This window comes from Chinchilla lanigera, unplaced genomic scaffold (assembly GCF_000276665.1).
Source record: "Chinchilla lanigera isolate Chin_1 unplaced genomic scaffold, ChiLan1.0 scaffold00002, whole genome shotgun sequence".
Classification (NCBI taxonomy): Eukaryota; Metazoa; Chordata; class Mammalia; order Rodentia; family Chinchillidae; genus Chinchilla; species Chinchilla lanigera.
The window spans coordinates 19,120,708-19,138,985 of NW_004955403.1; the positions used below are offsets into that span (position 1 = coordinate 19,120,708).

General features: G+C 41.3%; 1 protein-coding gene across 1 annotated transcript in view; it reads left to right on the top strand.

Moving 5' to 3' along the window:
* Pde11a (phosphodiesterase 11A) overlaps positions 1 to 18,278 on the top strand; it is a 375,824-nt gene that overhangs the window by 315,919 nt on the left and 41,627 nt on the right. The window contains exons 16-17 of the mRNA XM_005373398.2: positions 10,609 to 10,686; positions 16,393 to 16,456. Of these exons, the coding sequence (XP_005373455.1) occupies positions 10,609 to 10,686; positions 16,393 to 16,456 (142 nt within the window). The remainder of the gene's footprint in view (positions 1 to 10,608; positions 10,687 to 16,392; positions 16,457 to 18,278) is intronic.

The following is an 18,278-nucleotide window of genomic DNA, read 5'->3' on the forward strand; positions in this document are numbered from 1 at the left end:
TAGGGCATAGAGACCAAAAAAAGTACTATGAAAGGTGGACGTGACTCTCAAAGCTGAAGGCAGAACTTGCCAGCACGTGGGTTTGCAGAGCCCCATGAAGTCCTCAATCAAGATGGCCAGGTCAGCCCCTTTTCCTTTACCCCTGCAGAAGACCAGAGGTTCACTCTATAGAGGAATGGAAAGAAGGACTCTGGACTAAGGAGAAATACAGGGTGGGAATAAGATGTCATGCTCACAGGAGGAGATTCAGTGTGGTAGGGGATTCAGAAAGATGCCTCTAATTGAAAACTCATCGTCTAGAGCGTGTCATGCAGAAAGGAAGGAGCTGTCAGATTTAACAAGTAGAAACACAGAAGGCCCAGGTAAATTTTAAATTTCTGCAGAACAATAAATACTTATTTTAGAACACCTACACACATGCCCGTGCCCCACACATGCATCCCATAAAATATTTGAGATATATGTGCCTTAAAAATGTTTTCTCTGAAACTCAAGTTTAACTGGGCTTTCTTTCTTTTAGGTTTATATAACAATCCACCTCCTCAACATGTGCACATTGCACACACACATGCACGCACACCCCTGCTAGTCAGCCTTTTAATGCTTTAATTCCTTACTATTATATACAAACAGACACCCAAACATCACAGATCGTTTTATAAGCCTCAAGTATGACAAACAGGGGCCAAATCTGCTGCTATCCTTGCAAAACTAAGATATTGCTTCCATTACAAAAGAATAGGATACTTTTAAACTGATGATAGAAGCAACCATGAAGAAGAAAGAGATCTTGAAAATTAAAACATTCTTGCCAGAATAAAAAGCAAAACAAAAGCAATGGGAAATACATTCAATGGACAAAAGGCAGCAAGATGGAAACAGTGCTGATTGTAATTTCATTATATGTCTCTTAGTGATTCTAATTTGTTAATTATATGTATTGTTTGGATAAATATAAATTTTAATTAATATAAGATATATGCTTAAACACTAAAAACCTCAGCTCTGCTGCTACCTAGCTGTGTATCATCAGTCAAATTACCTATCTCTCTGAGTCTCTTCATGTGTAAAGTGGAAATAAGACCTTATGTGTCCTGTAAGTAGAAATACCTACAACCTCATTTGCTTTAGAGCCTATGTATTTTGCACATTTTGTGGCCCTCGAGTTGACTTAACTACTGTGACCTTTCATCTTTCTCTCGATTGATATCCCTTCATTTGGAACTTGTAGAAAGCCTGTGTCCTTTTAATATTTTTATTTTTATTTATTGTTTTTGATACTGGAACGATTTTGTGTTAGTTTTCCCCAAGTAGAAATGTTCTCCCAAGCTGATTTTCGAGTAACTTTTGTGCACACGTGTGTGTGCATGTGCGTGCATGTGTGTTACTGGGTATGGAATCCAGGGCCTTTGCATTGAGCTACATCATCAGCCCTTTTCATTTTATTTCATTTTATTTTATTTTGAGGTAGGATCTCACTAAATTGCTAAGTTCTAAGTAACTTTGAAAGAGAAAAAAAGTCTCAGCACTTGGAGTCTATTTATCAAGCCCTGCTAGGGATGTGCGTAATCAGAGTGACAGGTAGGATGCAGTCAAGGAGGTTGGTTGCAAGTCCTTTTCTCATTACTCTGCTCTTATCTTAATGTTGCAGCCCCAGCTAACATTTGCTGACTCCTACAGATGCTGGCTTGCTTTCTTTTTGTCATTGTTATAGTTCTCTGAGGTTCTCAATAATGGTTCATTTTCTAACCTAGAGCTTTGGGGGACTGATGCTTTTGTCTGTCTAAAGCCGTGCTAAAGTATTATTGTACTTTTAGCCAAATCCCTGGGGTTACAAAGGGGAACAGAAGCTACTAAGCACTGTCATCCAGATGCTTTTATTTCACAAACATATCATTGTGGCATTGGAAGGGATCTGGGAGACAATGCCATCCAAGTCATCTCCTTTATTTTGCAGGTCAGGAACCAAGATCCAAATGGCTAAATAGTGTAACTTGGGCTACATAACAAATGACTGGAAAGAATGGAACACACACTTCTTATTTTGGGTCTTCCCCCATAACCACTATATTCCCTTTGAAATGGATGAATCAAGAGATAGTTGTTATTTGGATTAGACATATATTGTATGGCAATATTGACCTTGGTAGGTATGCTTTAATGCATTAAAAATAAAAGCCAGCCTGGGTTCCCACGCCCCCTTCGCAAGCACAGCTGGGTACAAAGGCTTGCCTCAGCTTTATTTAACTTCAAGAATAAAGGGGAGTTGCTGGAGTGAAATGGAGAAGGAGCAAAGCCATTATGAGGACGCCTTTCCTTGTTGGTCACTGCCCTAGTCAGTTGGCTTGATCCTGAAGCACCGTCCAAGCAGTCTCAACTGCTGCACCTCAGAATTGTTCCCCAGCCCCATCCTGATCAGCTGGACTTTGCTTTCAGGAGTGTCGACTCCCATGCTCTTCAGGCTGCAGGTGACCAAAGACCGCAGAGAGTCAGCACAGGCAAGGGCAGAAAGCGCACGGTGCCCAAGGCACCTGTGGCTGGAGCTGCAGTATTGGTTGTAATGGCCGTGGCTGGAGAAAGATGCAGGCAAGAGGATGGGAGGCAGCTCCTGCAGCTCTTTCTAGAAGGCAGATTATCGTTAGTTCTTCTTCCCTAAGTTCAAATCAAAAATCATGACAGAGCTGAAACTAAAAGAAAGCTCTTTATTTCTAATTTGGGTTTCTTATATAAGAGGAAACCACGCGCTATTTAAGCTTGTGTGTCTGATTTATTTCACTTAACATTATGGTCTCAAAGAGCAAAATAAATGATAGATAACAGTAGGGAGAGAGACCTTTCTCAAATGGGAAGGGGATCAAGAGATGGAAAGAGAGAGGAGGGAGGGGAAGCAAAGGGGATAGAAAAAGGAATTAAGATGTGTTACGTGCATGTACTAACTCCGCACAAGGATTGTAAACACTGTGTACCACAAACATGTACTAATAAAAATGAGAAGTAAAAAATTAAAATATAAAAATAATAAATGTTCTGTATAGTCGCAAAGAAACCCTGAAAGGAAGCTCCCCTCAGAAGAAAAAAGTCATTCCTGAAGCAGCCCATATGCGCAGGGCATGGGTCCCTGCCTCTTCAATGGAGTATGGCTTATTCCAAGGAGCAGGATCCATGCCATCCCCTAAAAGGGAAAGATGTAAGGTACATGGAAATGTGGAAACACTTTTAAAACATCACAAAAAACTGTAACTTTAATTTCTAATGGTTCTTGAGTGTCATAGAGATGTTATTCCATAAATGGCACATGAAAGCAGAATTCACAAGACTAAAAAAAAAACAAACTCTTGGTGTAAATGGCTAGGTTTCACAACCAAAGTCTGAGGGTTCATTATTCAGTCTGATTTTCCATCTCACTGAAAACTCAGTTACTGTTGAGTGATTTTCTGAAATTGATTTCCTGTGCCTATTTCTGAGCCCTGCAGTGAATAAGGCTTTGATAATTAAATAGTAATTTCACCAGCCCAAGCAGGAATTAGATATACCCTATCAGTAACCAGCCATGTGACTTTGAGAGTCACTCACTTAATCTCTCTTTGCCTTGGTTTCCTTGTCAGTAATATGAGGATGGGCTTCTCACCCGTGCCAATCTGCTAGGGTCCTTGTGGCAGTCAAAGGAGATTACCTATACGAAAGAGCTTTGATAATTTAAAGTACCTTATAAAAAGGAAATCATTCAGGCAGAAAACTTAATAAAATATGCACCATAAAAGATGACGGTTGGGGTGGGCAGAGAGAAAGAGAGTGAGAGAGATCTAAAATCATGAATGTTAAAACTTCAAAGAGATGTCGCAAATGCCCTATACCATTTGCCTGCATGTAAGTCAGCAAAGATGACCTGTGCAGCTCCCACAATTAGTAATATAAGCAGCAACTGATATTTCCTGAGTGCTCACTTAGGAGCTTTGCCTGCACCTTATCCCATTTAATACTGAAAGCAGCCCTGGGGGGCAAGGTAATGTCATTAACCTCGTAGTATGCATGTGGAAACTGAGGCTTAGAGAAAGTCAGTGAGTTGCTCAATGTTAAATAATAAACCCAGGGTGAAACCGGTAGTTATTCTTGGGATATTTTAGACTATTCTGCCATTTTCTCTGCAGTTATTTAACAGTTAGTTTAGGAACACTAAAGGAAGAATGGAATAAAGGGGGCTGTCAGGTCACAGTTGCTCGGGACCCTGTCTGGTGGCACTAAGCCCACCATGAGGGGCTCTTTGCGGTTAGCTAAGCTGGAGCATCAGAGTTTGGCACTTGGTTACCATTCATACAATCATGGAGGTTGTTGCTATTGTGTTAGCACCTCCCGCACTACAGGCTGTGATTCTGAACACTGCATCTGATGTCTATCAGCCCTGCTGTATGCCCAGCACTGTCCGAAGTATTGCCTGTGTCCTTGTGTCACTGTCATTAGAGGCTCCAGCTATGCACACAGACATTTTGATATTTAGCTTGCTCTTGAAACCCCAAAACTTGATGTACTATCTGACATCATCAGTTCTCAAAATGATACCTTTTTGATATTCTCTTATCAACCTGTGAGGTCAGCAATGCTATCCTCGTCTTAGTTATCAGGGCTTACAGAGGGTGAGGAGGTGGCTCGAAGTCTTCTAGTCAGCTCTGGTCAGCTCTCTATGCCACATTGCCTCAGTCCACTGTATAAGCAGAAAATTGTCCAACAATTTAGAATTTATGAATCCACTCAGGTGCTCAATGCTTTTCAGACTGGGTTTCCAACCTAATCAAACTGATCTTCACCTTGAAAGTTTATCACTTCCGTTTGTGCTCTTCAAACATCCACTAGCAGTTACGGGAAATGTCCGATCTAATTGCCTTTTTGACCTTGTGTTTCCAAGATGCAGCAAGTAGCATTTCTCAGAAGCATCTGATGATGACAGAAAAATGTGCTAAACTATTTTGGATTGTTTAGAGTAATTATTTGATTGTCTTTCTAAAGTTAATAACAAGATTAACAGCAAGATGATCTATTTTAAAATATAGAAGTTCAATAAATGTTTCTATTGCTCTTCAGACAAATTTATTCATTCATTCATCATTCAACAAATGTTTATTAAGAACCCGCTATGTTCTGTGTTTTTGACTTCCACAGTTGCTTGAACTCAGCTAGTGGCAATATCAGAAAGGATAAATTGATGCACAGCAAGGTGTTAATGACCAACAGAGGTTAACTCATTACTCATTCTCTCGAACATTCTGGTGTTTTAACAGAGCCTGAGGAGTTAATCCACTGAAACTATTCTAACATTAAACAGCAGGTCACATGGTGCATTGGTGGAAGAAATACTTTAGTAGTTCATGGCACATTTCAAAGCATTTTGAAAGCATGAATACATGTTCTATATTCCTATCAACGTGGTATCACAACTGAATAGAAAGTGAGAAATTCATCCAAATTTGTTTGGGTAAGACCGGGGGTTGAACCCGAGGATTTCTCACTGAGCTACATCTCCAGGCCCTTCAAATTCTTTTTTTCTCTTGAGACGGGATCTCACCACATCATCACCAGCTTTTTGATGCCTTCTTTATGCCAGGCACAATGCTGGTGCAGACAAGATACAATTCCTGCCTTCAGGCCCTCAGGCACCCATGAGATGGAGAGGAAATGGTAATTCCGTACCACGCAGAGGGCCACAGGCAGAGGAAGAGCCACAGAATGTTCTGTCTAGAAGTGGTTTAAATAGCTTCTTTGCATGGTGATTATGATTTGACTGAGCTGATGGTTGGAGTCTTGTGTTGCCTATTCTTCTACCATTTTCAGCAGAGTAATTCAAGTCTTTCTATTTCCTGTATTTTACCAATTATATCCATACGGTCAGCACCAGCGCTCAGCCTCAAACAAGACCTTTCATTCAGCATCTCAGCTGGCTCTTGTGTTATCAGTACTAGAGTAAAACAAGGAAAAAATTCACTTCAAAATTAAATATATATATTAGTAAAGTAAAACGGGTATATTAAATATATATTTTTCTCCAGTCATAATCACTGAAGTTAACATCTGCATATTAATTTTCTATTCCTCATGTTAACTTTCTACTCTGCTTTTGAGTGGAAAGTCCAGGAATCTTTGTAAGACGGATGATTTGCCTGTGGAACAAGATGTAAGACCACTGAAAAACCAGATCTCCTTCTTCCTCCACCTGCCCTCCCTGCCCCCTACACTCCTCCCTAGTCAGTCTGGAGCTGAAATTTCAGGGGAGTCACAGTGTGACTTCTCACCTCAGCATTAAAGCCTTCCCAACATGCATGCACTTTTAGGATTCAAAGCAGTTAGATGACTAGATAACAATATGTATATACATGTGCACATATAGATATATAAAATTATAAAATTTTCTTATTAAAATACAAAGGAATGGTAATTTCTCATTTTATAAATAAAGGATACCTTCAAGATAAATTCCAAGCCAGAAAGATTTTCAGTACAGTGATGGCTGACTCGTAACCAATCTTTTAAATTATTTTTGAGGGTAATTTTAGCAGTTCTGTTCAAATGATGCTTTTTTAAAGACTGCTATTTTTCTGAGTGGAACATATGTCAGCAGAGCAGGATAAAAGCCTAATAAAAACATATCTGATTATAAATGAGATTTTCCAGTAAGTTGCTTTTCACTAGCCAAGGTACTTGCCATTGTCCTTGAAAACCTAGGTTCCCAAGGATCTACATACGAAGTTAGCAATATAGCTCTTCATGACAAAGGAGTGTAGATCCAGGAGGCACTATATAATTTTGTGGGCTCTTCACATGTGCATTTTAACCATCCTATGTTCCTAAAAATGCTCCAATTCCCAAAGTTTTATGTATGCTTGTGCTCTCGACTATATAATCTATACACTTACACATATAGATGCTAAAGGGAAGAGTTATGTCGGCAAACTCATTCCCAAAGCATAGTGAATTTCCCATTGTTGTTTTGTAATGATTGTCATGAAGGAGACAGTCAGAAACCCACCACCTGGGGCTGGGGATTTAGCTCAGCGGCACAGTGCCTGCTTGGCAAGGGCAAGGTCGTGAGTTCGATACTCAGTACCGGGAAAAAAAAACGACAAAAAAAGAAACCCACCACCTGCAGCTATGTACCACCAACCCAGCCTGGGCCTTCTGAAGATATTCTTTGGAGCATTCTCTTGTTAATGATGAACTTCTGTCTGGAGCCTGCCTCGATTGGTGCTGCTGCTGTATCGCCACCTCCAAGGTCATCACATATCATGAGTGCTGGCAGCCGTGAGTGAGCATAAACTCACGACATAAAAGGCTGTCTGGCCCCAAAGGCTTGTGGTACACATAGTTTACCAAGGTTGTCTCAGAAGCCAGAAATGGGAGGCTAAGGAATTTGTACCTATGTGGATCTGCCTATAACTGTCCTGTAATCGAGGATTAATCATTTTACCCTGAATGTCCTTAGCTTTAAATTGAGAGAATTATAGCGGATTTCTCTCAAAAATTCCATACAGCTCTCACAGTCTAATAAAAACCCAAACACAGAAGTCACTCTATGACCAAGCAATTTCATATATACATATATATATTTATGCATATATATGCATACAGACACACATATGTGCACATACACACACACACACTCCTGTGTGCAAGGTTGTTCATTGTAGCATTATATGTAATAATAACAACATTGGAAAGAATGTAAATTATCACCATCAGGAAATGAAGAAATAAACAGTAGTATTAAAACACATGCAATAAATACATCAGTGAGAAGTAATATCCAGAATTATAACTAGTAACATGGATGAATCTCACAAATATCCAATGAAAAAAGCAAGCTGCCCAAGCACATGTAACCTATGATGATGTTACATAATATTTTAAGACATGCAGAGCAATACTATGTGCAATTTCCATAGTATTGTAAAATTGTAAGAATATATGTGAGGATGCTTTGTACAGAACTTAGGAGTTGGTCACCTTACAGTGGGTGGCAGCTGTGAAGCCCCTCGAACAATTAGAATGCAGGTAAAAACAGTGGCTAAGTAATTACTCTTTTAAAAAAATGAATAGCCTTCTGAGGTAATCATTTTCATTCATTCATCAATTTAGCAAATATTTATTGAGCTTCTACTACTTATCAGGCACTATTGCAGACACTGTGGGTTTAGGCAGGAACAAAAATGGGCCAGCCTCTGTCCTTACAGAGCTTGCATTCTGAGGATTTCTTGGAATAACTTGTAGGTAGCAAAGATGATCATCAACAGGCTCTTTTAGAAATCTCTTCATGATCCTCTGTGAGCCTCTGAGTTAAACTATTCCCTCTGTGCCCCCAGGATACCCTGACATATCTTAGCTGGAGCAATTGTTATTTGAACAGGTTGCCTTTGTGCACCAACTCTGCCATTCACCAGCGGTGAGGCTTTGGACTAGATAAACAGTAACTATCCTTCCTGAGCACCTAATTTTCCAGGCCCTCTGCTAAGTGTTTTATGTTAACTATTGCATTTAACCTTTCTACCAATCTATCAAGGTTGTATTATTTTTTGAATAAGGAAATTGAAGCCCAACAAGATCAAGTAACCTTCTCAATGTTACTTATGTGAGTGATAAGAAACCAGGAAGTCAGCCAAAAACAAAAGAAGGACCCAAAAGATGTTAGGTTCATCAAGACCAGAACTAGGGTGAAGCAAGTGAGAGGACTTGTGGATGTACAGGATCAGATCTTGTCTGTATTTAGAATTTGGTTATTTTGTTCATCATGAGGGTCATTTTTGCAATGTTCTTCTAGTATTACTTATCTTGAATTTCTAACATTACTTATCTTGCATGCCCACGGTGAGAGCCTCTCTTAGCTCATCTAGTGCCAGTATCATTAGTAGTATCAGTAGTATCACACTGGAAGCGGGAATGACCTATGTATTTGTTAGCTGCCCTGCTAACCTCAAAGACATTCAAAGGTAGCGCCCATGTCTTACGTCCATAAAACCTACAGTGATCTTGGCACAGAGTATGTGTATGTTCAATAAATGTTGGTCGAACTCAACTTGCTGCTCCACAATAATTCAGAAGACGACTAATTTCTATTCCGTGAAAGGAGAGCACTTCAGTCTCCTTAGACACCCACTAATGCATTGTGTATTATTGTGGGCAGTAATACCATTAATATTATTTTTATATTCACCACAGCACTCAGTGCCAAATACTTAACACATGTGTCTCAAATTCTTACTACAAAGCTGGACACTGAGGCTCACCGGAGTAGAGGCATTTGCCAGAAGCTGACGGCTAATCAGTGGCAGTCAACATTAAACTCAGATCAAGGCAAGGTAAAACCTGGGCTCTCTCCACTCTGCCATCTTTCTGAAGCTCCCACTCTGCTTTCCACCATACAGATGTCGTGGTGGCGTTTTCCAAAGTGTACATCTTAAAACATCAGCACTATATGGAATTCTGTGATTCAGTAAGGTTAAACAGACTTTTCTACCTCTGAATTTCTGAGAGCTTTCAAAAGGCTAGTGCGGGTGTCCCTGGGAACAGTGCTTGTAGGCGGCATTTCTCAAACCTGTGTGGCCAGGGAATTTCTTTCCATGGAGCAGCTCTTCCATCGGTATTGTGAGGGATGCGTGTTGGGAAATAGTGGGTTATGATCCTGCAAATCCTCTCCCATTTCGCAGTGCCGAGAGAGTAAAAACTGGGGAAATGATTATTAAGTGATGATGTCTTCTTTCTTCCTTCATCACTATAAACATGAAAAGTCATTACTAGATTAAATATAGCTTTGAAAATAGGAATAAATCACCCAGCTTTCACATTAAGATGTTCCTTCTGTGTCTTTTTCAAATTTATCCATCTCCAAGCATATATCCATAGGGATATCCATGTATCACTTAAAATACTCAGACACTGTGATAAATGCTTCACATATGTCATCTCATTTAATCTTCACAGGGACTCTTGGAGTTAGCAAATGCACTCCCTATATGAGACACTAGGAAACCAAGGCTCAGAGAGGCTAAGTAACATCTCCAAGTTCCACAGCAAGTAGGTGACTGAGCCTCTGTTTTAAACACAGTTACTTCTGACTCTACAGCTTATGTGTTTAAGCTCTGAAGTGGTGAAATCCTTACTTTAGAACCTGCAGAATGAAAATGTATCTTGAATTTACTACCAGAGAGTCTATATCTTATCTTGGATCATCGTGCAGCTCAATTCTATGTTGAATGAGGAAAGAACATTCTGAAACTGTTCCTGCTATTTATTTGCCCTTCCTACCCTCCCCAGCCTTTCAGTGAGTGTCACAGGGCTTCATGGAACATAATCCGCAATGCAGGACCACGTTGTTTTCTGCTTTATGGCTCTCTAATCGCTCCTGTTGTAAATACATTCAGAAATGATTGTGGCTTTTCCTGGAAGCCTCAACATTTCAAAAAGTGATTTACTTTGATTGCGCTTTCACCTCATGATTTCAAAGATTAGGTTACTTGGTCCAGGTGGTCTTATATTTTCCCCTGTAAATGTGTTTATGTCACCCCACAGACTGAGAAATTTCATTTCCAGGTTTTTTTTCTTTTCTTTCTTCATTTGATTTTCCTGCAGGAGGAGAACTGAATTCTTTGAACTTGTCAGTAAAGGAGAATATGACTGGAACATCAAAAGCCATCGTGATGTGTTTCGGTAAGAAAAAGCTCTTGTTTGTGGGTTTTTGTTTTGTTCTTTTCATCCCTTGAACATTCAGCCACATTTTTCTGGCAGTACTAAGAACAGAGCAGTGGGTTTTAAAGTAACAAGTCTTACCCTACACTTACAACATCCCAAAAATAGTTGAATAACTACAGGCAAGATAAAAACATATCTTTTGTCATATAATTTCTTATATTTTTACCTTCTCTCAATAAATCTGCTTTCCAACTAAGAAAATGATATCCAAATTAACTATTTCAAGTGGCTATGATTTCTTCATTTTTGTGGGGACAGAGAAGAGTACAAGGCTGGCCTTAACTCATTATGTAATCCAGGCTGGCCTCGAGCTCACAGCAATCCTCCTGCCTCAGCCTCCTGAGTGATTACAGTCATGTACCACCATAGCCCACAGAAAGGGATTTTTTTAACCCTAAAATCACTGTTACCCAAGCACAAAGAAAAGTGAGGCAGTAATTTTACTTTTCGTTAGAGACAATAGACTGTGGCTAGCAAGGCAACTGGAATTACTTTGGCAACGGAAGCAATGATGCTGTTCTAAACTCTGCATGGCACTTGTTTAGAAAGGCCAGCGGCAAAGCATAGTTGTCGTGGGGCATATTCTGCAGCCCTCCAGAATCCTGGGCCTCATTCCTCTTCACCTCACACCCCACCCTGCCACCTCACAGGCCCACCTTACTGGCCCAGACCTGTGGACTCGTGTTTTGTTCTCACACTGCTGGGGTTACTGGGAACGCTTATGAGGCCAGGGTCAGGGCACGCTGCGTCTGCAGCACAACCAAGCAACCACTGGACTCTCCAAGCCAAAGCCGTACCACAGCCCCCGTGTCTGTGCTGTAAAACATCTGCACCAACCTGAAACACAGGGCTTTGCTATCCCTTCCCTCCGCTCTCACCTCACTCGAGTCTCCTGAGGCGGGGCCCCCACCACAGCGCCCTCCACCTCGCCCCTCTATAATATTTCTTCACTTTATCTTTCCAAGCCTTTCCTTCATCCTCAAGGGTGGGGAAAGGTAGAGCAACCTTCCTCCTTCGAGACTAACACCTCCACCCTGTCCTAATTCCATGGCCTCACCTCCCCCAGGCCCTACCCTGAGCCCACTGCATCAATTATTGATTTAGCTTCCATTTTAAAAGCCCAGCTTTGTCCCTCATGACCTTTCTAGACTTTGAAACATGTTTCTACCTCCTCAATCAAAACATGATCCCTGAAATTCCCTTCCCGGTGTGCCATCTTGGTTCTCTCCCTCCCTTCATCCCTCGCTTCACTCGGCACGCACATCTTCTTACAAGGGAAATTGTCCTTTTGTGTAATTTTTGATTCCATGGGTAATAATGTAATGAAGTAAATCATCGCAGATATATCCCCAACCTCCTTTGAGCTTCACCCTCAATTCTTATGCGGGTTACACAGCTATCCTTTCTTATCAGCGTGTTGTGTCTTTGCCAAAGTATTTACATGTCTGTGTTCCCTTAGGAAAAGTACTGTGTAGAGTAAAGGAATTTTTGTTCATTTGAACATAGATCAAACATTTAAATGGCAATCTGTACTTGCTTTGCCACTTAACTAAATGCTTGGTAGTTTCCTCCTGTCTGTACCTCATCATTTTTCTCATTGCATAGCAATTCAAATATGGAGCAACCACAGTGTTTACCCATCCCTCCACTGAGGAATTAAGCCTACGACACATGATTTCTGCTTTTGAAAGTCACTGGTAACCTCCCGGAATCCAATGCTACAGTCTTCGTTCCCTTCAGCTTCCTCAATCACGTGGTAACCCTCAACTGCGTTGACCTGGCCTTCCTCAGCGGTCCCTTCAGCCTCAGAGTGTGCAAAGCCAGGCTCTCCTAGAATTCCTGCTTCTTTCAGAATCCTCCTTCCCTGCTTTGTCCTTCCCTAGTCCTTCTTTCTCCCCTTCGCAGGCGACAGTACCCTGAGGACCTGTTTGGATCTTTTTGCTTGTTCCTCAGCACCCTCACAACTTGAACTATAGCCTTCTCTATAAGTACCGTGCTACGCTAACTGATCACACCACTGGAGCATCTGCTCTCACCTTCTCAAACAACTTCCAGCTCGTTTCTCGACCCTCGTCTCACTTCTGAGCTCCACACCTAAAAGGCCGTTCTCGTTCCATGTTTCCACGTGGATGCTTTCCTGAGGAGGTTTTCAAGATTTTTGGCAGAGAACCTTCTCAGGAAGCACTGTCTTATTTGGAAACACAGGTTGTAAAAATAGAGGTGCGCCCAGCACTGTCCTCTGCCCCAGATCTGCCCTCGCAGCCTCCTCTGCTCCATGGTGAGACTGTAACCATGGTGTCCCACGGGTGGAACTCACAGAAGCGCTATCTGTAGAGAAATTAAGAATAGTAATAAGACCAACCAACAATCAGCTTGCTTTTTATCATCACCATATGCCATCAATTCTACACAAAGTCAGTGATGAACTTCTTCTCCCTGGAGAAATCTTTTGCTGGTATAAATTCTAAACAATTGCTGAGGTTACTGTTGAATATCAAATTAATTGTCATGAAAGCTTCAAGTTGACATATGTTTATTACTCATCCTTTCATTGAACATGTACTGCACTGCAAGCTGAAACTAAGAATACCCAGGTACACAGTAGGCCCCGCAAAGTGGGCTCCGTGATGTGCTTTCAGGGTAAGGTCCTGTTTGGAGGCTTCCTAACTCAGTGTGGGTATAGTTTGACCCCCTCCCCAGCCTCGCAGAACTTCACACCCGTGCTTTTCCCAGTACATGCAGAATAAACAATGATAGCACTATGGTGGGAAAGATGAAGAAACATAATGAGGATTTTCTGTTTTGTCCCTTCGTGTGACCATTTGTGATTTTTATTTGTATTCCAAATTTAAAGCAGTGACATGGGATGCAAACTGGAACACTTAATATTTGTGTTTGGTGAGTGCAAATTTCAATTCCTACATGAAACTTTTTTACTGAATTTGGGTATGCTGTACTGTATCTTTATTGTTTTTTTTTTCTGTTTTTTTTTTTGTTGTTGTTTGTTTGTTTTGTTTTTTTCCTGTGCTGGGAATCAAAGTCATGACCTTGTGCTTGCCAGGCAGGCGCTGTGTCGCTGAGCTAAATCCCCAGCCCCTGTACTATATCTTTAAAGTGAAAATGTATTTCTTTAAATTGCTGATTTTTTCTAAACTTTAGAACAAAATCAAGAAGCTAATCATCACAAAACTATTACTGAAGTAATTTTGCCATAGAACAGAAAGCTATGCTAAATGTTCTGCTGGAAGAATCGACTAACCAGGTGCACCGTCAGTTTTCTTTGCACTGAGTTTAGAACAGAAACGGTGGCACTCTCCTTCTAGACCTTCCAGTCATGGCACTGAATGGACTGACACAACCTAACTGTAATTTGGACTAGAACTTAACAGTGTAAATTCCCTTCCTACCCTCTTGCTCTAGCAATTTCACACCTTGCAGGGGAAAGATCTAAAAAATATGACAAATGCAGGCATCCTGCAGCTCTTCCTCTGTAACCTTCCATCCTTACCCTGCCTTTCCACTTTCTCTGCCTTTCCTAGTTTTAGGCTGTTATCATATCAATTTATGCTTCCTGTTGCTTTCCCTCTTTCCTTCCACTCTCTCCTTTAAAGCATCTTCACATCCTCCACCTACAGTTTTCTTCCTAAAGGTGTAACCAGGTCCTACTTAAATCATCAAGCTGGATCGATTCCCCAGCCTTGACTGACTTCCCAGAGCCAATAAGATAGCAGTTTCAGCTGCTCCACCCATCCTACCTCCCCTTCTCTTCCATCCTGGTGTGATAGACTCTCTGCTCCACTGTTGAGTATTCTTTAGAGAAAAGATTCTTCTGACGTAATGGATTCTAATGCTAGCTTTAGCATTCCCTGACTATATAACAGTGGGCAAGTTACTTGGACTCTCTGAGCCATAATTTTTGGATCTGTAAAATTGAGCTAGTAATACTATCCTTACCTCATATAAAAACTGCATGTGTCAGCCCAAAGTAGCTGCTAAATAAATGCCAGCTGTTAGAATTATTGTCACCTGAGCCCCTAGCAGACACTCAATAAACTTGCTGATCTATTAAGGTGGTATGAACTTGAGACATTTCAAATGACCAGTCCACTAGAACTAAGTAATTTCTCAACTTCTGATAGAAATAAGGGACCTCACAGAGATTACTCCCTCTGTAGGAGATTCTGGAAATCTGGTTGTTCCTCAAAGTCTCCTCCCTTCAGGCATGGATAGAGCCTAAAATGAGAGGCACTGGAGTAGAGTAAGATGGAGTCTGACAGGTTTGGGATAAACAAAGTCCTGAATACTTTACTTACCTTAGGAAAATCTCTCCATCTTTCTGTTCACTTATTTGTAAACAAGAATAATATCACCTACCTCTGAGGGATGTGATGAGGATTCATTTAGCTAGCAGTCAGGAAAGCAATCAGTACAGAGGAAGGTACACAGTGAGCACTGTACAAGTGCTTGTTACAGAAGTTCAAAAGGCAAGAAGAGACTGCTGCATCTCTTTGCATAGTGTGTAACACAGGGATATTTGGGTAGGGTTATCCTAAGAGCTGCTCTATCCCAGATGGCTGCTGATGCTAGTCCTGCCCGGGTGTGCCCTGAATGACCTATTGTGATCTGTGACTTTGTCTGGCTTGCTGGAGGGGTTTCCTGAGGAAGTTACACAAACCTCCTAGAAGAGGCCTCTCTACCATCTGGGCAGCAGACATTGTTTCCAACGTGAGATCCAGCAGGGTATAAACTGTTAACACCTGACAGCAGGAATGACCCCTCTGACCTCTGACAACACACCTCTTTCTTCCAAAAGCCGTCAGCCAAGATGTGACTTCCTGGCTCAAGCCTTGTATTACTTTTCATCACATACTGCTGCTTCCAGTACAAAGAAAGCAGACGTAGGACAAAGAGTACGCCTTGCTTTCCTCTCTCCCATAACACTGAATTATAAGCTATCTGCAATGTGAATTACTCCCTGTGTTTCCAAGGTTCAGTGTGAATCCTGGTTAAATTTGTTCCTCGGAAATCTGATTCAGATCATTTCTGTGCTTTCTTATGTGCTGAAATTAATGAAAGCTGTAGCTGAGTATGTTTCTTCTTCATAATGCTTATAAAACATGATGGGAGCCAGGTAGTAAACTGGAGGGAGACGGTGTGGCTCTCAGCCGTAAATCTTAGCTCAGTGGAGCCCATGAAAATGCAGGCACTCCTTACATGGCGTGTGCCTCGCCTCTTTGATACGGGTTTTCTTCCATCCCCATCAATCAGAGATAGGTCTGTAAACAGATTCATCAGCCATGTATATAGTGTCCTATACTGATTCCCTTGCTTATAGTTTTTTTTAATTGCATTGTCCATTATAAATTATTTTAAACAGAGCTTGCTTGGCTCAGGTAGAAGTCATGCTTTGCCTCCTTGATTTGCTGCTGACAAAACAAAAGGGCCACCAGAGGCTGAGTGAGAGCTTTGTCTTTTGAAGCAGAGTGGCCGCATGACGGAGATGCCTGACACAGGGACTATAAACAGCCCAGCCCCTGTTGAGGGAAAGAAGATGTGAGCCAGCTGGCCTCATTTCCATTTTATTTATTTATGTATCTAGGACGGGTTTGTTTAGGAATGCAACAAAAGATTATTCAGGCTGTTTTGTTTGGTTCTGTTTTTCAGATCAATGTTAATGACAGCCTGTGACCTTGGAGCCGTGACCAAACCGTGGGAGATCTCGAGACAGGCAAGTGGTGATTAATGGCAGAGCTCAGCAGAGGAAGGGCTGGGGGAGGGGATATTCCCAGAGCCCCGACTGCCCGGTGCTGAAACCCTCCTCAATTTGCATCAGTATTAAGGTGGGGTAAGAGAACAATGCCAGGCTCGTCGTGCTTCCACAGAGTGGTAATATTTCTCGTGCTGAGGTTTTTGTAATGTGCTAGATCTGAATAATATTTTGACCATTTCTTAAGGCAAGCATTTCAAAGACAGTGTTTTTGAGTAGTTCATTATGTCTTAGCACAAAGTCCTGCTTTTCACATCTGAAAAATAGAAGGAAATTCTATCTTTTCATTACAAAGACAGCAGAGATATCAGAGGGCTCGCTGGCAAAAATGTGCAGTATTCAATTTAGTTTAAAGGTCTAAAATAATGCCCTTTACGCCTGTGTGTGTATTACTGCCCCTAAACATTGGTTTTATAGTAACAATAGTTTTCAGTCAAGTAACTACCTAACTCAAGATCTTTGACTACTGGTAGTTTTCAGGGATTAATAGATCTAAATTTTCTCTCCTTCATTTTTGAGAAGTCTCATTATGTAGCCCAGGTCAGTCTTAAACTCCTGGGTCCTCAGTCTCCAGAGTACTGAGACTAGTTGTAGGCTAGCTCTTTAAGTTTCATGAGGCACCTACTCATATGGACTGGGGGTTCCAAAGTAACAAATTTGTATCTTAATTCTTGACATTTTAGGAAAAATAAGATAAGTTCATATATCAATAAATAACTGCTTTGTGTATGTCTTGGTTACTTGGTTGCTGAGACAAAATACCTGACACCCAAAGTTAAGGAAGGAAAAGTTTATTTAGCTCAGTTGGTGGAGGTTTCCGTCCATACTTGGCTGACTCCAAGGCAGGATGGCATATGGCAAAGGGCAACAGTTCATGGCAGTGGTAGATAGCAAAAGCAATAAGAGTGCAAGGGGAGGAGCGGCAGAAAGAGCAAGCCTCTTTCCCTCCCTTATATTGTATGCAAGCTACCCTTCCCAGGGCAGGTGTAGCACTCACACCCATATCACACCCATAATCCCAGCATTAGACCATGGATCACCCTAAACTCTAGAAGCCTGCACCCATGACTGCATGAGGCTTTGGGGGAACATACAGACACAAACCATAACAGTGTATATCATCTCATTTAATCTTTAAAAAAAAAAACCTCAGAAGTAGGTATAGCTACTATAGTAGACGGAAGAATGGCTATGTAAAAATATCAAGTCCTAATCCCTGAATCCTATAAACATTACCCTAGGAGGAAAGGGCAAGTATGATTAAAGCAGGGTAGTGTTCCAACAGAAATTATCCTGGATTATCCTCATGGATCTTAAATCCAATCACTAGTGTCCTTAAAAGAGAATACAGGGGGCTCACACATTCAGAAGGCAGTGTAAAAGTAAGGCAGAGAATGGAGTGAGGTGGCCACAAGACAAGGAATTCCGGGAGCCATCAGAAACTGCAAGACCCAAGGAACACGTTCCCTCCTGGGGCCTCCAAACAGTGCACAGCCACACTGGCACCATGATATCTGCCCAGGGGACCGATGAAGAACTCTTGCCCCCAGAATTATGGTAGAATACATTCCTGTTGTTTCGGCCAACATATTTGTGGTAATTTTTGGTGGTTTTAGGAAATAAAAACAGTTGTTATCCTTGTCTCACTAGTGAAAAAGATGAGATTTAAAAAGGTAGGTACCCTGAGGTCCTCTAGCTAGTAGGTGGTGGAGCTCAGAATAAATCCTAGCAGATTAGCTGCCCAGCCTCCATTCTTTTTTTTTTTTTTTTTTTTTTTTTTTTT